The 27,766-nt window shown below is 45.4% G+C and overlaps 1 protein-coding gene across 1 annotated transcript in view; it reads right to left on the minus strand.

Annotated features, from left to right (window-relative positions):
• GPC3 (glypican 3) overlaps positions 1 to 27,766 on the minus strand; it is a 145,966-nt gene that overhangs the window by 78,134 nt on the left and 40,066 nt on the right. The window contains exon 3 of the mRNA XM_017814180.1: positions 2,872 to 3,566. Within this exon, the coding sequence (XP_017669669.1) occupies positions 2,872 to 3,566 (695 nt within the window). The remainder of the gene's footprint in view (positions 1 to 2,871; positions 3,567 to 27,766) is intronic.

A 27,766-nucleotide genomic window follows, 5' to 3' on the forward strand; every position in this document is an offset into this window, starting at 1 on the left:
TTTAATGACAATTAAATAACCTATCATTATTCTTAATACCACACAGGTGAATAGAACGGAAGCAATGGTGGCCAAGGCCAGTAATAAAAGAAGTCAATATGACAAACCAAGCCAGAACTACACCCTCACATTTTCAAAGACAACCTCTGTGGCATTTCATTCTTTGATATGACCACAGTGTCTAAAACCAATCACATTTACAGGATAACAGTAAATACAACTGTTTGCTTCTGGGTACTTTCTTTGAAACTCAATATGTGCTGATAAGTTTAACCAAGAAACTTTCACTCTAGCACAGCTAAATAAAAAATTCTATCACATACAGAGTGATATCTTACAGAGAGATTTACCCCAGATTACCCCAGATGCAGCCCAGCTATCAGAGTCAGGCCATCTGCAACACTGTAGTTAAGATTGTTAGTGCTTCCATTACTGCCTTATTTCTCTACTGAACAGCTCATACATTCATTCATTAAAAAAAGGTTGCTCTAGGCTCGGGTTTGACATAAGAGCCTTAGCTGAGCAACATCAGTGTTTTAAAAACAAACTTCAAGAACCCAATGGCCATTCTCTTTTAGTACAATTGCCAGGCAACTAGGCTTGCTTGGCTTGGATTTTTTTCCTCTGCACTCCTATTACTCAAAAATGTCTCTAGAGCAAATAAAAGAATCACTCAAGTATTAAATAATCAAGAGGAGTTATGTTTAAATAAGTACCTAACTACATATGGCACTAATGAATTCAAACAGCTCCATCAAGTACGAAAGCACAATGGTTTTGCAATGCCCACTAATTTTTTATTGTAAAGGAAGTCAGTGTATGTTCTGGTTTGGCAGAGGATGAGCAGATTGTAGCTCTACTGCTTTGGCTTGTGTTTTTAGTGGTGCTTCATCTACTTGTTCTCTGTAGACAGATCAAGGTGTCAATATTCAGTAATAAAAGTGACAGTCAAGTTCATTAACTGCATACATGGACATCTTCAAGAAAAAGTGCATTTTTGTTGTTGTGCCAATAAAAGAAGGACATGAAAGGACAAACACTGGTCCTTTTAGGATCATACAGTGATGCACATGTTGTCTGTGCTCATGAAACCTGGTATACAGCCTGCAAGGGCAATGTTTTTGTTCTGCCTTAGTACCTACAAGCACAGCAGGTTTGCTGGTGAAAAACACATTGGAAGCTCTTGCTTAAAACTGAATATGTCGACTGTTTTGAGATCAAATAGGCTCACACTAGAAGTGGAAGTAAGTTTTGTTTCTTACTGCCTTGGAAATGCCAACTGGGCTTAGAGTTGAGCTGGCTTTTCTCTCATTATCACCTGTAACGTGATTTCTCCATCTCACCCGACCTCAAGCTAAACCTACAGTTACATCTCTCCTCCTTTGCTGTTCCAGAGAGGATCAACAGGTTTTGAGAGAAGGGAGAAGAACCCCCCCTAGCTCCATGGCAACAGAGCTGCTGCCCCTGGGCCGCCAGCTGAAACCTCCCTGCACAGGAAGTGCTTGGCAGGATGCTATAAAACTGGGATTTTCTGCAGAAAGGGCCTAAGGCAGGTTGAAAGGCAATGTCCTGCACTGTACTCTGGAGGCTAAAATGTTGCCCATTAGTCCTGCCTGCACCCATCTGCCCAGGTGACCAACACTCAGCCCAGCCTCCTCCTGGTCACTGCAACACAAGAGTAATCCAGTTTACTGTAATGTGATCCCTAAATCCCTTCTAAGCAACAGAGAGAGCTCTCTCCATGTGTGCCAAACTACCCAGGTGGTGTGACACCACACGAGTGCCACCTCATTATTTCACAGCCTGCATAAGTGTGGTGGCACGTCTTGGGCAACCACCAAGCAAAGAAGGCACAGCAAACAGCAGGGAAGAGTGCTGCTGGCTGAGTGCCACATAGCTCAAAATCCATAAGCTGATACATTTCCACGGTGCCCAAAAAAAAGATAAGAGTTACTCACAGTGCAAGTAGTACAGTGACCTACATAAACACAGCCCTTTTGTAAACAGGAGTCAAGAATGGCAGGAACAAGCAGCTAACAGGGAAACAAGTGTCAGATTTTAATCATCGTTGGCTTTAAGCAAACTATTACAACACTCCTGCACCTTTGCCCCATTCCCAACTCCACCCTACCTACATGGAGCAGCTCAGTTGTGCCTTCAGAAAAATCTACTCTGCAGAACAAGCAATGTACCACAGTACATTTGTCCTTGGTGTTCAAACAGAGCAGCAGGATTTTTGGAACAAGAAAGCCTCCGTTTCTCAGGAGGTTCAGAAATTCACAATTTTTTTTAAAAGAGTCAAGTCACTTCTAATAAATAAGAAATGATCTCATCCCTGCGATTAAATGCAGCCCAAAACTGGAATGAGTTACCAAGAGATGGAGAATCAGATTTCCTCTGGTAAATCAGGGGATGGATGCCACAGCACGTGCCTCTACTTGGCATCTACTTGGATGTACATTTTAGTGATGTTAAAGGAGGCAGGGAACACCTGGAAAGCAGGACCAGCCTTTCATAACTACTCAAGGTAAGCACAGCACTCAGGAAGAACTGAAAATGCTGGGACACCTCAGCTTCCAACCTCACACCCCAGCTACAAAGCTGATGCCAGGGTAAGTCCAGACCCTTCTGCTCTGACCAACCTGAAAAGAGGAACAGCCCTTAACTGAAACACAGGCCCTGCAAACACCAGTTTCAGATGCCACCAAAAGTTTTTTTAAAAAATCAGAATGGGAGAGAAGGAGCTGGTAATTGAGGCATCTGGGGTTTGCTGGGTGGAGGAAAGGGACAGGATGGCTTCAGCACGTAGAGTTCATGGTACATGAGCCCTGCCACAGCAGCGAGCTTGGGGAACTACAGAGATCTACTCACAGTTGTCGAGAGCTTTCCTTCGCTCTTCTGCACGTGGACGATCGCATCCCGCACCAAGGAGAACAGGTTCAGGAGGACATGCTCCATGTCATAGATGCCGTGCATGCCTTTGATCAGCCCCTCCAGAGACCCGATGTACTCTCTCCAGTGGTTATGGATCTCCACGACGCCCGCCAGGCAGCCCTGCATCACCACGCCACAGTAGCCGGCACAGGGCTTGGCCAGGAGCAGCCCCTGGCAGTGCGAGCAGTACCACATCTTCAGCAGCGCCCGCCCGCAGTCCTTGCTGAACTTCAGGTGGTCCGTGGTGTTTATCACCTCAATCCCCAGGTTCAGCGCCTGCAGGAAGACCCTCGTGGCCTGCAGTGACTTGGACACCTGTGTCATCATCACCTTCGGGTAGTTACCAAAGACTTTGAGGTCTCTCCTGGCTGCCCGCAGGCATTCCGTCATTTCCCCGGAAGGATCGGAGGAGCCGGGATTAATCAAGTGGGAGTAAACCAAAGGGAACAAACTGTCAAAAAATTCATTTATCATGTCATTAACATTGATGTCAGAGCCCAGTATGTACAGAGAGACATCAGTAAAAAGTTCTCCAACGAATTTAAGAGCTCTGGGCCCCATGCTCTTGTAGTGGGTCCTAAACATGCTGTTGGTGAAGTTTCTTGCATGCCGTACTACAATTTCAAAGGCTTCTGCAAAACAGAACAAAAAAAAAAAAAAGTGTTATTAAGAGACAATGAGCTCAGAAACAAGGAGGATAATGTTTAATGTTCTGCCACATCCCTGCTGCCAGAGCTGGCCCCATCCTGCCTGCCTTGGGTCAAACACCTGCTGGCAGCTGTGCCTGCTGCAAAACTTACCAGCGTCAGCGATTTTCAGGGGAAATGAATAAATTCTTTAAACAGAAGCTACATTTCAAAATGGCAAAAAAAACTATGATCTAGTTAACATTTCAGCTTTTAAAGAAAATATTGATTTAAGAAAACGGCTAGACTGCAATTTCTTTCTCTCCCCCTTTTATATTGATTTGAAATTAACAGGAATTCTATCTCAGACTTAATTTAAGGCAGAGATAAATGTTTGACAAACTGTACAATGCTTAAAATCAGGAAACAGTAAATGCTGACATTCCATTATGAAAAGGAAAATATTTATAGGAGCTTAATAACAGAGGATATTTTGACTCAACCCCCAGCACTAAGTGTCCTCCAAGCCATTGGAAAAGCCCCCACAGTGCTGTAGTTTTCCCAAAGGCATCAGGCTCACTTCAGCTGCAGATCCAATGTTTCATCTGCCCTGGATGAGAGCTGTTTCAAGATCCAGTGTGATGTTGAGAGCCTGTGACGCCGTGTCTATCTGTGGGTGCCCAGCCAGGACCACTCACACACATCAAGTTGTGCCAACTGTCCTGTGAAACTCAAGTTTTAGACAGAGATTGTCGTTTTGCCAGGAAAAACCATGGTGCATTTTCCCATTTACCCCTTCAAAGACTTTCTGTCCACACCTCCTCCATGAGGTGACCAGGGGAGCTCCCAGCAGCACAGTCACTGCACAGTTATTCCTTTAATTATAGCCCTCCTCACCAGGAGACTTCCAAAATATCCATACCCCACTATGTAAAAACAACATACCTATGCACACACACACCAGTTAGCATGTTGAAGCATTAGAAGGGGGTGGCATTGGTGCAAACTAAAGTCTTTCTCTTCGGCCAACTCTCTCTACCAGCCTGAGTCCCACCCTCCAGGGTACTATTCATAAAATGCTAAAAATAATGAACAGCCTCTCAGTTCACAGGTCACTGACACCCCACAATGTAACTGCTCTCAGCTGTGTCACTCTGGAAACACACATCCAGGCTCAATTTGCATGAAAATTATTCATGTTCAATAATTAAAGGGAATGTTTAATTTTTAAAGCCATAAGTGTTATTTTCCCCATTTGTTAAGGCTGGGATGCAGCTGAGTGTGGCCTGACGTCTCCACAGGGGTTCAGTATCAACACTATCACAAGCAATGTCAGGCCTTGCTGCTCGCCCTGCATAACCTCTCACCTTGCTCAAGAGCTTTTAAGACCATCACATCTCCAAGACTTTTAGCTCTTTCTTCCCAGATGCATCCTATGCAGGAACACCTGGTGGGACAGGGACCAGGTGCTGTTTGCTGCCCCCCACCCCAGCATGCAGATTGCTGTAGTGTAAGCGGAGACCAAAGCAGAAATTACTGATATACTTCTGCAAACACTATCTCCATCCCATCTGGTGCCTGCACACACCCCAGGCATGCTACTGAAGCATTTTGTCCACAGCTCCTGACACTCACACCAGGACTGTCCCAGCAAGCCCAGAACAACCATCTGCATTCCTAGGAGACAGCAATCCTTCCTAACAGCACAGACTGAGGGATGCAGCGGTGCAAGGACACAGGACCCCTCTCTCCATGCCTCCTTCTCCATAACAGCTGGCACCCTGCCCCTCACCCCCATACAGAGCATGGCAAAGCTCTCCAGCACAAGGGTGAGTCTGACACAGAGCGGGCTGTGCAAGCAGAGCAAATTCTGGTTGCACTGTTATTAGAAGTTTTAAAACAAAAAACATCTCTTTAAAGAGGGCACATAGATTACAAAACTTTTTTTTTCCCCTTCTTTATCCTCAAGAGCACCAGAATAGCTTTTTCCTCAAAGAGCACAAAGAACTTTTTGGACCAGCATTTTTTTTGACAGCACTGGAGATGGTGCCAGGATTTTCATGCTGTGCCTCACCATCCGCCTTTAACCTCTTCTCTGTTAGTTCCTTTAGAAAAAGTCATCCCTCTTCCCTTTTCTCGCTCCTGTGTGCTTTTCCAGTTACTATCAGAGCCAAAAGACTCTTCGCTGATTACAAAAATATTCCAAGCTCCTATGAAAACCTCCTACGGCGAGAAATGCTTCAGAAAGGAATGGAGAACAGTGGCATATCAACAGAGCATGCACACACAGTCCCACTGCTCTAAAGGTCATGACATGCACATAATTTTTATCATAATAACTGGCTGAGAGTGTCTATTTTATGCGCCTTGGAGCTTTTGCATATATCCATTAGAAAGCACAACAGGGACTATAAAAGCATATGGAGATTCCTGCTGCCCTATTAATAGATGCAAGAAATAATAAAACTTCATGAAAAAGGAGTCTTGCACATCCAAAATCTCTCCTACCGAACTCCTGTAGTAGGTGCTTATTCTGAAATATCCCTCACAAAGCACTGGCTGCAGGAACAGCAAATCCCCAGCTGCCAGCAGCTGCAGTGACCCACGGCCAGGCTCTGAGCGCTTCACAGAGGGGGAAACTTTGCAGGTCAGTCCCCTGTGCTCCCACGAGGGAGCCTCACAAGGAAACAGAGGGAACAGCGCATTACAGAAACAACGTGGGCTTTTGATCCCCCAAAAAATCCCACAGCCTGGATTTGCTGCTGGTAAAATCTGCCCTGCTTATAACACGGCATTATTGAAACTCCCAATGCTGGAGGATAATTCAATCTTTTCTTTCTTCTTTTTTTTTATTTCAGGGATATTTTCAAAAGCTGCCACTGAGAGCAATCAGTTTGCAGGTCTGGTTGAAGCAGAGTGAATACCCTGACAAAGCAAAGCATCAGAATTGCTCCCAACTTCAGGAGGCAAAGGTACTGCACAGCCAAGCAGGGCTTACATTTTAAAATCTCCATCGCTGTACTGTGCACACACAGCACAGAATAATAAGTGTTCCTGTAAATACATTAACAACAAAAGAAGGGTTCAGGAGGATCTTCCTCCTTTACTGGATGCAGGGGAAAGCACAGTGACAAAGGCCAAGGAAAAGGCAGATGTACTTAAAACACCTTTGTGGCCTCAATCTTTAATAGTAAGACCGGGTGTTCTTCAGATCCCTGGCCCCCTGAGCTGGAAGACAGGGACGGGAAGTAGAATGAAGACCCCGTAACCCAGGAGAAAATTGCCAGGGACCTGCCATACCACCTCAGTCAAGGGCAGGTTATCAGGTCTCCCAAAGGATGCATGAAACAGTTGAATCTACTGTAGATCACAGGTATCAGGCACCAGTTGAACAGCATGGGTTATTACTTATTTTTCAGGCAGGACTCTTGCTGAAGCACCTGGAGAGGAATTGCTGCCCAGTTCCAGCAGCCAGAACAGTAGGACTAAGCTCCTTTCAAAGTGTAAAAGCTTCCCAGAACGCAGCCCAGGGAGAGCTGCATGACCACTGCAAACTGGCAATTAGAGAAAATAAATCGTAAAAGAGCATAACAGTGCCTTGAGTGGGGATTACTGGCAGGAGAAGGAAATCACTGCCTTCTCAGCTCAGATAATAAGAGTCTGCTGCTTAGTAAAAATGCCAGCTTTCCTGAGAAAGCACGTTCACTCCTAAGCTGCAACAACTTCAAAGGGGTCGATGGCGGGGCCAGAGGAGCTCCGGATTAACCTACTGGCTGCCCCAGGCTGCAGGAGGCTCCAGCCACGTCTGCGACTTGATGGGTTTATTTAAGAGATTATGTGATGCAGTTGCCTGAACTGCAAGGAGCCCGCACAAGCGGCCCCAGTGAGCCATTCCCATACAGCATCCCACTGGAGAGGAAAGATCCCAAATCTGATGGCAACTGCAGAGCTGGGGCAGCTCCAGAGATGGCACCTCCAGGTCCAAGCTCAGCAAGTGCAGCTTCACAAGCAGCAGAAGGTGTTTGGAAAGGTGCTGCTGCTGGGAACAGAGGTCTATGGTCCCTCTGCCCCGCATACCTGCTCACCAAAACACAGCACCACAGCAGCCACATGGAACCACCTCCCCCTGGGAGAAGGTGTGAGCTGGCACACAGCAGGGAGGAAGGAACAGCAGGATCCACCATGGCTGTCAGGCACCACGACATGCCACGGGCTTCATGCTTGCCCCTCCAATACTGTGCTGCTCTGGTTCTGCTGCAAAGACAATCTTCCCACATGGGCAGTTGCCCTTCTTTGGGTATCATACACCATACCATGCAAGTTCTCTTTGGCAAAGGCACAGGAAATGGTGAGGGAGCTGCACAGCAAAACGTGCTCCATCAGCAGCAGGTCCATGGGGCACCATGGAAGGGAACAAAGATGGGTGGAGGTGCAGGACTGTGTGACTTGTGCACCCCTGATTGTGTGACACAAGCACCCCTCAGCACGTGGACACCAAGGCATTAAAACTGCACCTACAACCTCGATTTTCCTGCTTCTTGACATCCAGCCACAGAAATCCTGCAACCATAAAGCTCTCTCTGAGCAGGGGAACTCCTACCACGGCTGCTTCCACTTCCTATCAGGAGCTGAGCTCCCAACTCCCATTTGCACTTCTGCAAAGGATTATTTGCTCAAAAACTTGTCTTCCCACACTTAATGTCTTATCCTGACCATCTTCACAGTGCAGGAACTACAATATGTTTGTTATTCCACTATCAAGAGCCAGTAACAGCAAAGTTCAGTTTTATTTTCTGGGAGACAATCAGGCAAGTAATCCTAGACAAGGTCATGTTGTCACCATCATGTTCCTACACCTCATAAAAGCTTCAGGGCCATCTCCTCCAAGACTCTGTGGAAGAGTGGTGAATCCTCATGCACTATCCCAAACTGTAAAACAAACAAGGAACTGATTTCCGTGCAGCAGAAACCTCCCTTGAGATCAACATGGATCACTGGCATTCAGCTGAATTTCTCTCTGCAGATGATAATGCATTTGGTGATTCACTGCACCTTCCCCAGAACACTGCTGCTTGGAAGCACCCCAGGCTACAGGCTGCAAATGTGGCATGCAGTGATTCCCTGTCTTGCACGTGGGACCATTTTCAAATCTCACCAGATCCACATCCCAAAATGCACTTTAATGCCTTTTAGGGATGAACATGCATCTTCTCCCCCAGTGAACCTCATTTGTGGATGCAACTGTTCCAGGGATGGAAGTGGCCCAATTCCTGAATTGGGTGGATTTGCTGAAGTCCCTCTTTCAGGCTTCAGTGGCTCTCCTCGTGTCTCTGGAGGGTCCCTGCTCACAGGGGCTGACTCTCTGAACAAGGTACAGCAATAACTGCAGGGGTCAGAGAGCCTCCAGTCTGGCCAGACTTCACCTGCCAAGCTGCCTTGGTTCTTCCTGCTCTATGGCACTTCTCTGCTGATGGCAAAACCTCTCCCTTCACTCCTCAGGACACAAATCATATCAGGAGACAACTAGGTACTGGAATCCCTCAGCCCATGAGAATCACTTCCATCCTGAGGCAAAAACATGGCTGTCCAGGCAGGATGGTGGAAAATTCCGCAGTTAATTAATCTGTTACTAATGCAATCGCTGCATCCCCTGCAGGCCCAGGGTTCCCAAACCTTTAAAAGTCCCATATATCTAAAAGCCAAAACTGCTCAGCCACTCAAAAACACCACCAATGTTCATGGATTGGAATTCAAATGTTCATCAAGGAAATGCTAAAAGTTTGGGGGTTTGTAAGTTCGACCAAATATTATCTGACCTGGCAATTGCCGTGGTACTGCTTGGAAAGAGTGAAAGGAGCCAGAGGCATCCACATGTGAGTGAGCTCTAAGAAGGAAACACTTCTTTAATATCTCCAATGAATCAGACAACTTCAGGCCGATCACAACAGCCTGTGTTCCCAAAACACACACAACAGAGCTCACCAAGAGAGGAACAACTGTTTGCAATAACAGCCTGGCTGCCACAGGCACTACTGGTGAGATGAACCCCAAGTCATTTTTCAAACAGCAGGTAATATTTATTTACCAACTTGGAAAAGGTTTGCAATATATTGAGCAGCAAGAAAACAAAATCTAAGAGAATTTCCCCTGGCAGCAATAAGAGCAGCCTCCAGATTTGTTCCGTTATGATTTACACTACACTGCAAGTTTTTAACAACATTATCTGGAGACAAAAGCTCTTCTAAGCAGCATAATTACTTTTGTCTGTGGCATTACAAAACCCATCAGATGGAGCCACTGCTGCTCTTACAGGGTTTGCTTCTCTGAGAGCATTTGGGTTTAAAGCTTAGGAAATGCTTTTTCCCCAACTATGACACAGCCTTTGGACTGCTTTTACAATACTGTCACCATAAAAATTGTCACCAAGCTCCCAAATTTATGAGATTAGCTTCAAAGCATTAGTAATAAAAATGGGAACAATTCAGTTATTCCATCTTCTAAATTTTAATCTACCAAGGTCTGCACTTTCTACCTTTGCTCCATCACCAGCAGACCAAGAGAACAAACATCTCAGTCCAGTCTTTAAATGAGAGTGGGCTCCTTCCAGCTCTGTGCCCACCCCCTTCACTCCCACAGGAGCCAAATTACAAGTTTCCAAGCCAGTGCTGCTCACACCAGCCAACACCAAATCATTATGCTCTTGTCAGAAAAGCATCTTCTCTTAATTATCTCTTTTTATCAAAACACCAAGCTCCAAAGCCATTTATTTTTAATTGTTCAGCTTATCTAACTGCCCTGGCAGTTTGAAATACACTGCCTGAAGTTTCTAATAAAAATACTGTATGATACCATCTCATTATACCCCTCAAACGGTCCTGAAAATGCGCTCCCTATTACAGTCTAGGTAATAGTCTGACTGTTAGACAATTAGTCACACTGTGGTTCACCCATTTAATATTTATATCCCACACACAAAAACTTTGTTAACGCAGACAGCAGAGCTCACCAACACAAGGTGCTACAAGCCCAGAAGCAAGGAGGCAAGAAATGCTGGTGTCCACAGCTCCCCACCTCCAACCAGCCCCTCACCTGAAGGGACTTCAGTGCAGAACTCTGTACCCTACGCTGGCATCCGGATCTCATGACAGCAAAAGACAAGGTTAGGGATGCTGGAGGGGACCACAGAAAAGCAGTGTTTTCTTGAGAGGCACTAGGATGCCTTCAGAGATCCCTGGAGACCCTTGGGAGTACCCACTTCAACACAGAAAAGCTACACTCTAAGTGAAAATTCAAAAAAACTTCAGACCAATCACCTCACACAAATGACTCTGCAGTAAAATCTTTTTTGGGGTTCGTGCTTCAACACGTGGCTTTGGTGCTTTTCATTAAATATGGGTTTCACATCCATCGTATAATTTGTTTTCTCGAGCATCAAGAAAGACAATGCTTTGTGCCTTGACAGATGTGTGAATGCTTAACAGATTCCTGAAAATTTAATAAAGACAAAGTTAAAAATGCAAACAGTCAGGGCTGGCACAAGTGGTGGGTGAACATGATTCTTTATCAAAAGGGAAAGGGAAGAATAAGAGCCCGGAGAAGCAGGCTCAAACTGAGCCCTGGGAGCACAAATAGGAAAAGTGGAGACAGAGGAACATAAGAGGCTTCTGCAGCTTCTGTTGTGGTGGTAACCTGTCAGATCAAAGAAAGATAAACCTCTCTCCACATACTCCATGCCTCCATCCTGGTGCTTCAGGCTCCTCTCCATTCCTGGAGACTAGTTTAGGGATGCACCACGCAGCAGGACCACTGGGAAGAGCTGAGTCCAGATGTGGGACTGCCCAAGGATGGAGGGAACCATTTGGCTTGGAGAGCATCAAACTCTGCACTTGTGTGGGGTGAAGGCTGCTCCTGCAGAAGGGACTTACTGGTGTTTTCATCCTCATCCAGTGCTCTCTGAGAAGCTGGGAATTTGCAACAGCAGAAGCAGGAAACAAACTGCTGATCCAGTGGGCAGAGACCACTAGGGAGAGAGCAGTCCCACCAAAGCCAGCCCTGTGGGAAGGCAGTGGGAGAGCCCAGGGTCAGCAAACGAGGGGTGCACTTTCAGACACACACAGAAATACGTACACTCCAAACATTTCATATTTTCCTCTTTCCCTCTGAAGGGGAAAAGTTAATTAAACCAATCCCACAGAACAGAAGGCGAAACACTGAAAACCACACCACCAGGCTTTTGTTACGTAAGAATTGTATCAATAACATGCCCCAAACTAACGTCACATCACTGGGGAACTTTCACCTTCCCAGTTTTTTTTAATCACAAATATTTACATTCTGCACTTCTAGTCTCTCTTACCTTTCTAATTTGCTGCAGAGATGACAGTCTCCACCTAGAACTCCTATTTCAAGCCAGCTGCTCAGCCAGGGAGCACAGCCCAAGCGCAGCAGGAATAGCTTCAAAAACCCTGGGAAAAGGGCATCTCTGCCCTGGGTAACTGAGCAGCCAAAGATATCACAGACCCAGGGATTTTACCATTGCAAAGGCACATCTGGGATTGTTTTGGTTTTATTTTTAAACACAAAGTGCATTTCCAAAAAAAAAGAGAGGAAACAAGAAAAACAGCACTTAGTCACCCACCCAGCCATATTTTACTAATTGGAGGCTCCAACATTCACTTAATGGAGTTACAAAGATATCAAAAAAGCAGCATGTCTCTTAAAAGATGAATGACAAGCCACATATCAGAGGGTAAGTGATTCCATGCACTTCCTCCCAGATTTACAAACCAAGCATTTCTAAAGACCAGGATACCAGTTTGTGCAGTTCCTCCATTTATTTTAAACTAAAAGTTATAAGCAACTCCTGAAATAATGCAAGCCTAGCAAATTCCTTTATTCATCAGAATAAATGAAGATAAAGCAAGCCACTAGGTCAAGTTGAGCTTGTATTCAGAAAGTCAAAAAAAAGTCTTTGGAAGTGTATTGGTCTCAGTAACTTTAGAGCAAGGCAGATCTGAGACGGGTTTTCCAGGCTCCCTTTCATTCCAGCGGGCTTTTATCAGCCTGTTAAGTCTCCAACAATGGAGAGCAGACTATTTATTTAAGAAGCAAATTCCTTCCTTAATAATCTCTCCTGGCCAAATTCTCTTTAAAGTTATCTCAACTGTGTGATGAAAAGCAAATGGCAGAAGATCAGTTCTTGATCCCTATAGTAACACAAAGGACTTGCACTTATTTAAGGGTACCTGTTGACCGTTTTTCAGTCACTCCATCCCCTTTAGTTCTGTTATCAGCTTCCTACCTGTGCTGGCAGAATCTGGGAAAGGCATTTGCTCAGTAACATACACCAGCCAACAGGGGTATAACTCTTCCCCTTAGTGACTGTTTCCAAGACACAGAACAATGCCCAGGCTCTCAAAAGCAATTTAGTGATTTTCAAGCTGGTTTTGTCTCAAGGCACCTCAGAGAAACACAAAGGTTTCCAACATGGAAATAAGACCATGGATCACCTTGGTAGCACGAGTGCAACCAGCCCCGCCGGTGCTCCCTGGCAGCATCTGACTCACTGAGCACATGCACAATATTTTAGCAACATCTTACTCGACACAGAGCAGGGTACCCAAACCCCCCCTCCTGTTTGAGACACCACAGGGGTTGACAGAGGACACCATACCCACAGCAGCACCACTGTAACAGGACTCAGGGCACGCCAGGCACACAAACCCCAGAGGCACTATCTCCATCCTTAAAAAAAGAGGACCTACCCGTGGCCCCAGTTTCCAGCCTCAGCACTTTTCAAAAACTAGACTCACTTCTTCCCATCCTTCCTCTGTGGTAACTTTAACAAAGCCCCCCAAAACACTGGTGGCTTTACTGTGGGGAGGTTGGGTATTATGTTCATTTCTTTGTGGGGAAGGGTGGTTTGGTGAGTTTTCTTGGTTGGGTTTTTTGCAGGTCTTCTTTGTTTGGGGGGGGAGGGAGTTTGCTGGTTTTTTCAGAGTGCTGTTGGGGTTTATTTCTTTGGTGGGGGGCTTGGTTGATTAGGTTTTCTGTTTGGTTGTTGTTGATTTGGGGGTTTTTTGTGTGTTCTCTTTGGTTGGTTTTGACTTTGTTTTTTAAGTTGATGCACGGGCAGGTCCCTGCCAAGGGAAGAAGCAGAAGGTGAGACATCACATCCTGGTGGCACCAGTTGAGCCCGTGGCTGGGCCATACCCAGCATTCCACATGGCTCCCGCATCCCACTTGTTCTGGCTCAAAGCCCTGGTTTGATTAACACTCATTTTAAAAGGAAGATGTTTTATCATCTCCTTACTCCCCCTGTGAGAGCAAGGCAGCTGCTGTAACAGGAGCACAAGATGATAATTTGGCTCTCAAGAGCAAGGCTCACAACCACAGCTGCCAGGAATCGATCCGAGGCTCCACTGCCCGCTCCAGAGAGGTTTTCCTTCAAGAACATGAATAATCCTCTGCAAAGTAATGGCACTATTCATCTCTCCAAAGTTCCTCGCAGGCTTAAATCCCTTGCTGAACAAGGGGGCCACGTGTTCAGCTGCGTTCCCAGTAAATGAAAATTCAGCTTGTTCTTTTTCTGAAGAGAAACATGGAGAGTATCGATCGATAAATTTACCAAAAGTTTAATGGCAGCTGGTTTTCTCAGTAATAGAGCAACCACTGCTCAGACATTGTTTAACACATAATCTCCAGATCAATATAACTTTTGATTTATAAATAACGATAACAAAAGGAGCAAGGACAAATATGCTCGGAAAAAAAAAAAACCACAGTTTTTTCCAAAAGATACTTTCAGCATAGTCCTCCCAAAATAAAGATCACATATTTCAAAGGCTGCATGTGGCGAACAACACAGAATATATTATCTACAAAGCTGAAGATTCATCTTCATCATTACACTCTTCTGACTCATCTATTCTGCAACTCTTGGCACATGTGACCCTCCTGGTGGCATTTGCTAAGTATTATCTGCTCGTAACTCCAAAATCCCTTTTTTCCCGAGGAAAAGTTACCACCCGGAGACACCTCCCATCTGAACACTTCCACACAAATTATATGTTCTTACTGCAAACCTTATGTTTATTATGGAGTCCTTCCTAGGTGTGAAAAACACAGGTAAGAGAGGATTACAAATCTTATCATTTGGCAATTTTTTCAATTACTGTGCATGTTAAAATGATGCCACCACAAACAGGTTGGAAGAGATATGCTGGAAAATCTATTAACTCACAGTAAATCTATTCAAGTTGCGAATTCATGCCTTGCAGAATTTTACCATTAGTCCTGAGAATTAGTTTACTGCTGGATAGGGAGAGCAGAGCCCATGAGGGTCATTTCAAAAACATGCTGCACCATGGCCTGTCTAAAAAAATGACCCTACTCAGGTATTCAATGTGTTAGTGAGTCTTTTGAGTAAGTGCTTGCACGCTTGCCTCTACAGAGATACTCTGCTGGGTAAGAAAAGGCATCACCTTTTTCTAAACCTTCACATTGCTTCTCCTCCCATCCACAGTCTCCTCTTCCAGTGGAAGCACCGATATATTTGAGAGGTTACAGGTACCATTATTCAGTTGCTTTGGGAATAAACACCTGATATTTTATATCCATGTCCTCAAGTTGTGCCAGGGGAGGTTTAGATTAGATATTAGTGAAAATTTTTTCACCAACAGAGTGGTCAGGCATTGCAACAGGCTGCCCAGGGAAGTGGTGGAGTCACCATCCCTGAGGTGCTCAAAAGGTACACGGACATGACACTTGGGGACGTGGTTTAGTGGTGGTGCTGGGTTAACGATTGGATTTGATGATCTTAGAGATCTTTTCCAACCTTAATGATTTTGTGGTTCTACGATCTGGGTTCAAACCAAGTCACAGCAGAGCTGTGCAGCACCGTGGCATGGAAAAGAGCCTTGGAAAGAGAGAAGGGGAGACCTGTATGCCTGTGTTTGGCACTAAGAAAAAATTTTGTTCTCAACATGGATGAAGAGGGGCGAGCATCCTCTCTGCAGACAGTATCTCTGTCCCTGGAGGTTTTTAAGATGAGGCTGGATGTGGCACTTAGTGCCAGGTGGTAGTGGATCAAGGGTTGGACTTGATGATCTCAGAGGTCCCTTCCAACCCAGCTGAGTCTATGATTCTATGATCCCATATTTATATCATAACACATTTTCCTATTTGAAGTATTGAAGCATTCTTCTACTCACATCCTCACATTTCTCCAAAGGTTCCAGCTTTTCACACAAGACCCAAGGACCTTGGGTGGTCCCTTTCCTTAGGACCATTCTGAAAGTCCCTTAGAACAGCCTCACTCTGAACCAGGACAAAAGGGACAAAGCACCAGGGCAGTTTAGCCCCAGCTGATGGATAGTCTACCCCCCTTCATTCAGGGATGCCCCAAGCCCCTGTGGTTAAACCCACATCCTTCACCCATTGGCTAGCGGGACCTTTGCAGGCAGGGAAAGAGCCAGGGCCAGCAGAGGAGCAACAATGCCCTACGACATCCCTGCACCCCTAAAAGCCTTCCTGGAAAACTCTTGACCACAGTCACGTAGAATCATAGAACCAGCCAGGTTGGAAAAGACCTCTGAGATCATCAAGTCCAACCTTTGATCCACCACCACCGTGGTTACTAGACCATGGCACTAAGTGCCACATCCAGCCTCATCTTAAAAACCTCCAGGGATGGAGAATCCACCACTTCCCTGGGCAGCCCATTCCAATGCCTGATTACCCTCTCTGTGAAGAATTTCTTCCTAATATCCAACCTAAACCTCCCCGGGCAGAGCTTAAGGCCATGCCCTCTTGTCTTACTGATAGTTGCCTTGCAACACTGTGGCCACCCTCCCCATGTGCTTTTCCATTACAAACACTTCACAAATTCCCTGTGACTCCAGGGCAGCTGAGAAAAGCAGGTGAACAAAGCCAACAGGACTGCCAGCACTGAGATAGTCTCTCTGTGGGCTCACAGAGTCCGAGTCAATGGCTGAGTGAAAATGCTCTCAGCGATCAGATGGGACAGACTCGCTCTGCTGTGGACACTTCTCCCCAGACATGGTCCATTCGCTGTGAGAGACTTTGGAAAAGCTCCTCCTGATGCCCAGAAGCGGCGGCTCAAAGCAGGCCCATGCAGACGTGGACCCAGCCTTTCTCTAAAGCCTGTGGAGCCAGGCACAAAGCACTCCTTTCATTTCCCCTCGCATGCAGCAGCCTGTTCCACTACTGCTAAGCCCGAGGCTGCGCTGCAAACCTCCCTCCTCCTTCTGTTACCAATTTGATGGCATTTTACACGCCCAAGAAACCTGAAGTGTAATAAAACCACAGTGACAAAACCCAAACTGGCAATGGAAAAAGCAGTTTCTGCCCAGGGTGGCTGTGCAGGGAGTGTGTTAAAAGCTGTCTGGAGCAAGAGCCATTAAAATCTGCAAACATGCAGCTCTTTGCTAACTGCCCCCAGACACCAACCCCCCCTTGGCCTACACAAAGAGCCCATGGACCCCAGGGCTGCAGAATCTCCCCCATAAACACTTTCATTTTAAGCCAGTTTAACTGGAAAAAGGTCAACACCAGTAACAGCACAACATGTGTTATCAGTTAAACAAAGTTAGCAGCTATCAGTTAAACAAAGACCACTTAGACACAAGCCAAACCAAAGATCCTCTGTATTCCAGGCACCCAGATGAATCCCTAATACCCTACACTAAGCCTCTGTGTTTTATGTGCAGTCTCCATGAAGTCTGCATTGTGCGTTTTTAATTGCACATGAATTAATTAACCATCCAGGTAAATAGGCCACAACTTAAAAATCGGGTAACAATATAAAATGCTGGAAGTATCATCTACATCTCTGCTGCCCAGAGCCAGTGCTTGTACTTCTGATTTCCCATCATCAAGCACTATCTAAATTATCACCCAATTTGTATGTACAGTCAATAGAGTATTTTTCTCCACCAAAAAGATCAAACAGAGATACATATTAAACAGATCTTTAACAAGAAAGTTTGCTCTTTGCAAGGTGAATGTTTTCGTACCATATCATCTTAGGGATGTAAATACCATCTGGATTGCAACTGGCATCCTCCCCACTTCAATAAGTGATATTTGTAGCAAAGTTTCACCTTCAACAAAGGCTGAATCTATTCCCAAATGCTGGAATTGCTCTCACAGCTTGCACAATCTGTTGTTTTCCTGAAGTCCCAGCTTTGGACAGAGCAGATTACATAAAAACCTCAGTTTACAATTAAAAACCAAAACAACCCAGCCCTTGCTGCTGTGGGAAAAAGCTTGAAACTACGACCTGTAGTGCTGGAAGACAAGAAAAGCAAATTAAGGAAAACCTCAAAATGTATCATTTTCCAAACTTACCAATTTTAATGCCAATCTCATTGTTCTTAGGGCTTTAATCATGATTTCGTAATGCCTTGAGGTTATGGGAACTGAAAACCACATGCTTCCACTCAAGTGAGACAGCAAAACATTTTGCAAATTCATCTTTCCTATGAAGACGCTCAAGTTCCATCCTAACCTTCACTTCCCCACTAAAACAAAAATTTACCCAAATCTCCCAAAGACTGACTAGATTGAAATATGGTACCATAAAACCCTGAGCATTTGTTCTCCTTTTCTTTCTAGAACATCAGTGTAACCCTACCCTGATTTGAGGGAGTCCCAGCCTTTACCCTTATATATTAACAAAACCAACCAGTTTCAAAACGTGGGCATCTTCCCCTTCCCCACTTCCCAGGCTGACATGCAATTCCCCAGACCTAACAAGCAGCATATAAGCACAAGATGCGATTTCAAACAGCCACAAACCAGAAATAATTCCTCCCAGATGCAGCACTTGAAATTCAGACACATTTTCCCTGCGGGCTGAGCGGCACAGGAGCCGGGAGGGCACAGCCCCGGCACCCTGCAGGGAGCTGGGGCTCCCACCCTCCCCAACACCGGGGTGTGATGGCACCCCCTGAACCAGCCACATTCCAGTGTTCACCTCCCTAGCTGGGGAAGGAAAATTAGGGAGAAAAAGCTAATTTCCTTTGCTCCTGAATGAATTATTAGCTACAGTTCCTATCCTAAACAAAGCGTTTCTGTTGGCTTTAGAAGCATCAAAGAGATGCAAACTAGACAGGACAAAAAAGAAGAGTTAGCAAGTGGCAGGTTCACGTTTAGCAATGCCTGTATATCAGCCTTCATATAGCAGGAAAAAAAGAGAAGACAAAGAGATTTGTAGGAAACGTTGAGGGCTTCTCTCTGAGCTTTGCCACCTTCACTTAAAAAAACAGAACATCACTTCCATTCCTCACTGGTTTTTGTGAAAGGTGACTGGGAGCCCCCAGAGCTGTTTTCTTAGCACATGCATCTGCTCTCCAGGTTTTTCTGTCCATCAAGAAAGTGAAGTAGACAGTAAGACCAACTAGACTGTAGAAAAAAAAAGTAAAGAAGCAGAGGCTAAATTGCTTCTTGCCCTTCACATTCCTGTGCAAAACCACTCCTGCATCAGTCCACTCTTCTTCCAGCCCAGGCCTGAAGTCTTAAAACCCTGTCTGCAAAGAGAATTAGGTTGGATTTATTGCAAACACTTCCTCTGGACACTTGTAAAGCAATCTGAGAGCACCTAATGGATTTAGGATTTAGCTAAATTGGTGAAACACAATAAAGAGATTAAGAACACAGTCAATCACAGGCAATTGAGTTAGTGCATCCTTAAAAAACTACTGGCCATCAGCAGGGTCCAAGAGGAACAACTGCACAAGGAAAAAGGGGAGCAGAAATGCAGAGCAGAGGATGGGGTTTCCTCCAGCACATTCTGGGGAAAGTCTCTTAAGGAGCTGCACAGACCAGTTGACATCTCAGGGACACAGAACTGCCCTCGCCCTCCTGTAAACTGGCACCCACCCTCTCACCTGACACCCCTGCCCACCCGATGCCTCCCTTAGGAATGCTGCAAGACTGCATTTTATACACATGTACCACCACCATCAGTGTGTCTCTGCAACAGTCAAGGAGTGCTCCCTCCATTTCCAACATATGAAACCTTTGGCACCATGAAGCATTTGGCACAAGCTCATCTGTACAGCAAAGATAACTCACTACATTACTACTGGCAATCTAATTTTGGAAAATGTATTCAAAGAAAATAAATTTAAATAAAACATCACTGGATGCAGACTATTCCCATGAGTGACCATCTACATGGATAACTACAGGATCCAGCCAAGACCTTGTAGGATTGTCTTAGTCTCACCTGACCTGATTACATTTCACCAAACGGTGTGGCAAAAAAAACCACCACATGGGGCTGTGTCCAAGAGTTTCATGTGCTCTGAATGTGCAGAGTCCTTCTGGAGCTTGGCAAGGTACATTTTTTTTCTAGCTTTCATTATGTACTTCCATGTTTCCTTGAGTCTTCTTCCCTCCATCTCTGCTCCAGCACACACTGCTGGGGGATGCAGGGGAGCAGATTATATACCAGCCTCTCAGCTGGTTCTGCCAGCAGTTCTCCTCCAGTTGGTCAGAGACATGGTCCAGTGGGGTCTTTGGGTAGTAGACAGTGATCTGACTCAGGGAAGTTACAGCAGCAAAGTCCACCAGCACCTGAACAGCTCTGTACCACCTTGCACTGGCTGCAGCACTTCCCAGCCTAATTCCCAAAAAAAAGGCTCATGAACAGGTTTATCATAAAACAGTCTTTTTTTGCAGTCCAGGAAAAAAACATGAACCATATTCTGGCTTCATGCTCATGGAGACTCCACACAAGAGCAGAGCCAGTCTGTTCTTACACTCTTCTCACACTCTTCCCTGTATCATTTGTTTCTGAGCAAACAGAGACACTGATAACCTTCCTCCTAATGCACTGAAACTGCACATCTTCACTTCAAACAAGTCCTGCACTATTTATATTAGTCCTCACCAACATATCTCCATTTCAGAAGCCACCCATGCTCCTCAGTCTCAGAATAATTTTTTTTCAAACAAGTTGCAATAAAAGGCTTCCCCCCATCCAGCTCCAGTGTGAGAACACAAGTATCCAAATATTTTGGCTGTTGGAATTATATAATAGCCTAGCTTCTTGCCTCATTTTGTATCAAACTTAGTGAGGCTTCCAGGCATTTACACCACCAGCAGTCCTTCCCTTACTGTAAAATCTTTTTTATTGACAATTCAATCATGTCAGGTTCGGAACAGCAGACGCACTGATTTGATCAGCTATCATTGGATTTACAATATATAAATGACAGCACCATATCTGCCCCACGTCGCAAGCAGCTGCCTTTTATCGATTTATATTCTACTCGCAAGGAAGAAAAATTGCAGCGCAATGTAGTGGCATAGTCGCAGATCAATACCAATTTTTTTCTTAATGACACGAAGGCCAAGATAAGGACAGCATAAGTCAAAGCCAGACAGATCAAATTTGCCCGATATCCCTTTCAATTACTGAGGAACATAGGCAGGGATATGTAACATTAAAGCCGAGGGGAACATTATCAAAACACTTTAAAATTACAACAGGCTTACAAGGTTGCCTAACATCCCCACAGTCCCTGGGAATCGTGATGGAGAACCAGGGACTGCCCGGCTCCATCAGCTGATGTGCTGCCTTGGCAGTCCTTGAAGCCTCAAGGCTGAGGCTTCCCTGGAGAGCAGGCAAGACCAACTCCACTGCAGCGAGACAAGGGACTCAGGTTTGGTACTAACAAAATCAGCAACAGTTACAGTTCCTCATACTAGGTCCATGGCCACAGCTCCAGCAGTGCCCAGTGCACCAGGGTGCTGGCATAGGGGCCCTGGTGTGCTGGGTATCACCAACATATCACCAAAGAATGGGGCAAAAAAAGCAGCAAATGGCATTTGCAGGTCCCTCCAGCCTCTTGTCCTCAGGTTTAACCCTTCCCTGGATAGCCCAGAGGCAGCGGTGATGTTGGGCAGTGCCCCCTCCCCAACCCTGTGGGTCCCCACACCCTTGGCATCACCCCAAGGTAACCGAGGGGAAAGGAATACAGACACACACTTGTTTAGATCCTGCCTCCTACTCTGTACCAGCCAGCCTGGTCCCGCATTCCTTATGGGACCGTAGCCTGGCAGCAGGAGAAGCCCACCTGAGGATGTGCTCCTCTTCCCAGCACCCTGCACAGCCCAGGCAGGATCCATGAGGTCCAGGCAATTTCCAGCCACTGCACCAAGCACCAGCACAGGCTTCAGGACTGGGGCTCTTTGAGATAATTCATCTCTTTAAAAGTCCAACTCATCAATAATAGAAAACTCCTAATTATTCCAGTAGTGCTAGCATTTCATAAATCCAGTCGTTGCTTAATGAGAAGTTATGAGCAAGCACTTTCTTCATTAACTCTTCTGCGAGACACAGAAACAGAAACTTCCCAACCTAAACCCTCCACGCTCAGGCAGCTTAAATTCCCATTCTTAATTGGCAGCTGGAAGGCAGCGCTGTCATGATTTATACCTCTTCTGTACTCCCAGTTTTGATAATTACAAGTTCTGCATGGCTTGTGATTAATCTATTTGCACTGTATGAATTACAAATCCAAACACATTTGGAAATGAAAATTCACGCGCTAGCTCAAGTACAGGCAATGTGACAGTGAAGTGACGAAGTAAAATCGGCCCAAGGCTGTGGCTGAAACAACACTGTCTGGGATCAGCCTTGAAAACTAGTTTGGGAGATTTAAAATAAAGAACGCAAAAAAAACCGCAGTTTAAAGTTTTCTCCCTCCTCACTTCTTTTCTGGAGGCATAAAAGGGCAAAAGAGCTTAGATAATTATTAATTTATATGACCTTGCTGTGTGTGCATTCCTCAGCTCTTTAAAATGCATCCAGAGCAGTCAGTGTAAAATCTCCATTGAGTCAATTGTGTGCACAGGCACAGAGTTCGCAAGGCAACACAAATTTAAAAAGGTAAGTGGGAGGAAATCAAACCATCAAACCATTTCTGCTGATAATTCCTGCAAAATTAAATGCCCCTCTCTAAGTGATGTAGTCTTTTGGGCAGTGAGCTTGCACACAGTGCTGACCACTGCAGGAAGGCAGGATCAACTTCTGGCCACAGAAGTGACCAGCCCTGGGGCACTGGGGTGACATGAGCAGGACCCCCAGAGAGGGACAGGGACCACTCACTGCACTGACAGCCAGCACAGCAGGGTCCCCTCAGGCACAAAAGACCTGGTAGCCCCACTACACAGTATTCCCACCCAAGCACATGCACAAGAGGTCAACCCCAGTCTTTCACAGCTCAGTGTGGCCATAGCTGTTCTGCTCCTTGTCCCATTTCACACGCCACAGTGAGCAACACTGAGATTTCCAAAGACAAATAGGAAACTGGGGCCAGCTTCAGCAGGCACCAACAACCTTCCCCAAAACCCAGAAACACAGGGATTGGCCATGTCCCTAAATTCTTGTGACAGGTGCACCCACTCCGACAGGGATGAACCCCTCCAGCCAGTGATCCTTAATCCAGTCATGTAGTGACCAACTCCACTTGAGATCATGAATCTGTATTCACATGTTGACAGAGCTTTAATTGGTTTATCTGGTTTAAATGGTCTATAAAGGTAATCCCATTTGAATATATTATTTGTCTCAATTTCATGGGCCTCCGTGACAATTCCCTACCTTGGGCAGATGTGATGCAGCCTCAGAGCTCACCATCAGACCACTTGGAGATTACAGATCCACATTTATAAATTCTTTTCAGAGAACAATTTCACTATAACTTACTAGCTTTGGGCTAACACGGCGGGTTTTTTTCCTCCCTTTCATTTCAAGATCATTATAATCCATCCTATAAATCAGCCTGTCGTTTTAGTGCAATTACTCTGAAAAAAATGCAATGTAGTGGTGAAACTTTTCACTCAACAGTGGCCACGCTCCAAAAGAGAGTGGAAAAATGTTACTTCCACTCTGAAAAACAAACATTGATTTTTAACTGCCTAAAAGAACAAGAGAATTTCCAATTCTGTTGAGAGATTACTTCTTTGGAATAAATCTTTATTGATACCTACATCTCACCTACTTAGTCATTTACTTTTTTTAAAATATGCACATTTTAAAACAGGTTTACTTTTTCCTCCATCATAAAAAATGCAGGCTGCATTTCTCATTCATGAGGGTTTCATTTTTAATCTGCCATCTCAGACACATTTGGGCTCCATTTGTGGTGAGGACAGGCATGAGAAAAATAAAACTTAACTTTTAGAAGAAAGACTTTACTTCTAGAAGAACGAAAAAAAAAATGAAATAAACTCTAAATCTCTCCACTGCATTTGCCTCAGAGAATCCCACAAGTCCTTGTGGCAGCAGATGCAATTTGATGTTCATACCGGGTCCTTGAGTCACACTGTTCCCAGAGCACATTAACTTGACATATAGAAATACTGGTTTTGAAACCTATTTGAACATTAAGAAGTTCCTGACTATTTCTGATCTGCAGGGCAGTAAGAAGAACAAGGGTGGTAATTAATTTCTCCCCCATTAGGGAAAAATAATAAAAAAAAAAAGTCAACCTCAAATAAAAGCTTTCCCTGGAACATGGCAAAACATATCCCACAAACGCAGCAGCACAGACACACAGCAAGTGCTGCAGCTGTGCCAACTACAACAAATAGCATGGATGGAGCCTGCCCCAGGTTTTGGGGATGCACCTTGCATGCAGAACACACTGGCTTGGGCTTCCCTACTAGCAAATTCACTTCAGCTGGTTGTTAAATCTCTGCTAAGAGGCACAAGAGCCAAGTGTGCACACACCAGCAACACAGGGCATCTCAGCCCAGCGTGAGCAGGAGCTCTGGCATCATCTGCCTGGACAAGGAAGGGGCTTACCCCAGCTCAGCACCATGGAAGTGTGTTTAATGACAGGCTTGAGCCCATTATTTTTACAGGATTTGTCCAGCTTCTGGAACTGCTGCCCCCAACATCAAGAAAAGGAGTTAAGCCCCATTTACTATGTTCAAGACAGCAGTCAAGCATCCACTGTGCCAACTGAAGGCAAAACAATGCCACCCACAGAAGACTGAGGGAGCATTCACTCGTGCACAGAGCAGTTATTTCCCATGGGACTGCACTGCAGGAAGGGTTGCTGGTTTATTGAAAGCTTTCACATGATTTCTGGATTCTTTCTTTCCTCCCCAGGCACCCCCATGCCAAAGTATTACAGATTAGAGTTACAGCTAAAAGAATTCATTAACTAATAAAACAGCATTAACAAAACTAATAGCATATTGCAAGAATCCTGGCTGCCTCATGATAATATAAAATCCCCCTGGTTGTGGAAGGCACAAAGTGCAAGTTGGGACAGTTGCCTGGGGCTGAGCCAGGTCCCACATACATCCCCGATCTCTTCTCCAGGACATCAGCCCACTAAACTCAGAGCCCAATTCCCAACATAGGCAGCCACCACATCAATTGTAGGGTATCTTTGGCTGCCCACATTAGCAGGAGAGGACAGAAATCATCCTTCCTGCTTCCTCTCCACATTCTGCTTCTCTCTTGCTGGTAGAGGAAACATCCACCTGGCCCATGGCCAAGATCACCCACCTTTATGCCCATCCCTGCCTCATGCTGTTTCTGTACCTCTCCCAAAGCTCAATTCAGAAGCAATAGAGAGACTCTGCCACGAGGAATAAAAAGGCAGGATGTCTTTTAAGCTCTGGCAAGAAAAAAAAAAAGGAGGAAAAGAAGTCTGGTTCCTGCATTGACACGGGTCTGAGGCATCACTCATCCAGTTTGCTTCAACTGCATCATTGTCAAGACCTTCTGAACAAGACGGTGACCCAACACTGCAGGCGGCAACCGCAGACCTATTGCATTGAAAAATAAATGTTTTGTAGCCTTGCAGGAGGGATACTGGAGTGATTTTATCACCTACATGCCAAAGAACGCTCAGGGCTAACAAGCTGCTAAGAGAAATGCTGGAAACTTGCCTTGGCAGGAATCTCTTCCTCATCTCTCCACAAGAAGTTCATGGATCAAATGACAGCACAGCAGTGTCACACAAAAAGGTCTTTAATACCCTTCTGGTTGCAAAAGGGACCTTCAAGCAGATAAGCTCCCCATCCAGCACTGCCATAGGGATGTGGAAGCCATCCCAGCTCCAAGGGCAAGGGCTGTGCTCAAAGCCCTCTGTGCTGCAGTTGGTAGGAGCAACAGAAATAGGGCACAACCCCAGAGCAGCCCCCAGGCTGTCCGAGAGCACACAGGGGGCTAAACAGAGCTGGGCAAAGCAGCAAGCCAGCAATCATTAGCCAGTTATTGCTCGCACTGGGGTGATGTTTCATCTTTTCAAAACAATTTCCGAACTCTATTGTGCTGTGGAGCACATCTGTCCCCCTGTGGTACCCACACTCCAGCCCCAGCCCCGGTTAGCAAAGGACCAGGAACCAAGGTGGGCTGAGATGCCTTCAACAAAGAGGTGAAGACAACAGAAGAGGAAAATAGCAATGCCTACAGCTGGGTATAGGTCAGAGGAGAGCAAGGGGAAGGACCAGCAGCAGAACTCTGTGACCTGCGATTGCAACTGATAATTGTTTCCTCTGCTTTGAGCAGGAGCTGTACCAGAAACTTTTATATGAGGGTTACTAATTTCTGGCTTGTAGTCCCGTGTGACAGCTGAGCCCAAAAAGCCTAACAAAGCAACACGCGCATGCTCTGCTGAGTCCATCCAGCTGTGCCTGGGTAGAGGGAACTTTCCTCCTTTGCACCCTTTGCAGAATAGGGCATGAACAGCCTTCACTCCTGTCTGCACACACCACTCTGCTCACAGCTAGTTTAATAGCATAATTCTTAATTCAGGCACATGCATGAAGTGTGAAACAGATCCTGTGTGCAGAAAGTGGTATTTACTAATGGAGATCATTTTTGCAGCTGATGGACTGGAACTGTTCCCACTGTGTGCTCTAATGCTATACTACTGACAGAGCAGGCATTTTCCTGCTTTTCCTATATTTCCTCTATATCCCAAACAGATAGGTTTGTTGGACAGTTAGTCACCCGAATCTGCCACATTAGAAGCAACAGGAATTGCAATCCAGCCCAAAGTCCACCTTGTCCTTTATAAGGCTTCTTTCAACAGATCCCCAGGATCCACCTCTAATACTGACAGGCAAGCAAGGCAAGACAGAATAGCTGTCCCAGACATCCACAGGGAAGTTATTCAGAAAGAAAACATGTTTTCTTCAGTTAAAAAAAAAAAAAATGCACAAAACAGGTGTACAGCTCATTCAGTCCAATAAACCCCATGTGCTGAGTTACATCAGTACCTGCGAGTTCCCACCAACAGATCCTCTACAAGGTATTTCCACACTTCAGATTTGTTTTCTTATCAGGAAACAAAGGATTTAGGGCTAAAGCAAACATTTGGTTGCCAGCATTGCCTCTGTGTTCTCCACTATCAGATTCAGACACATCTTTTTCTCACTGAGCTAATGTTGAACAGACTGGCTGTGATTGCCAGTACCCCATCAACTGCTCCTTGCCGTACACAGAGATCCAGAGCCACCCTCCAAAGGAATATGCTAATATCTGTCATTCAGCTGAGAAGAAAGAGGATCTAAAATGTTATTAAGGATGAACAAACCCAGCTCTTTGGAGGGGGGCTGAAGTTGATGACTGACAAACAGCCGGCTACAAAAATGCATCGAACTCATCAAGACAAAACGTGTAATTGCGCACACACGATGCCACATATGGGGCATTCCAGCACAGCCAGCCATCTGCAGGAAGGGAATATTTTAAAGTCACTCAGAAAAGGAAAAAGAGGGGGAAAAAAGGGGGCATTTTATCGTCTCCCCTCTCTAATTTTCACCTCTTGCATCAATTTTTACCAACAATTCCAAGAGGGATGACATGTGCTCTGGTTTGAAAAGCTTTCTTCTTCTCATGTTACTGAAATGAGTGGTTTTTAAAAAGGGGAGCTGTGTAGTTTGGCCACCACAACCACACCACTGAGCAGCACAGGGCACAGGATGGAAGCTGTGAAGCAAAGTATAAGCAACAATTTTCAGACAAATACTTTATTTTAAGCTCCTGATTAGTGGGGCAGGTTCTCCCTTCTCAACAGTTATTATTCAAGCAAGCCCAATACAGACATTTCTGTACTGCAAAAGATAAACAGAGCAAGAGGAGGATGCTGATTTGGCTAGCATCTGACTAGTGGTTCAGTATGTTGCCTTTGTGAATAGCTGCAGCC

The sequence above is a fragment of the Lepidothrix coronata genome, unplaced genomic scaffold (genome assembly GCF_001604755.1).
Source record: "Lepidothrix coronata isolate B3197 unplaced genomic scaffold, Lepidothrix_coronata-1.0 Scaffold2, whole genome shotgun sequence".
NCBI lineage: Eukaryota > Metazoa > Chordata > Aves > Passeriformes > Pipridae > Lepidothrix > Lepidothrix coronata.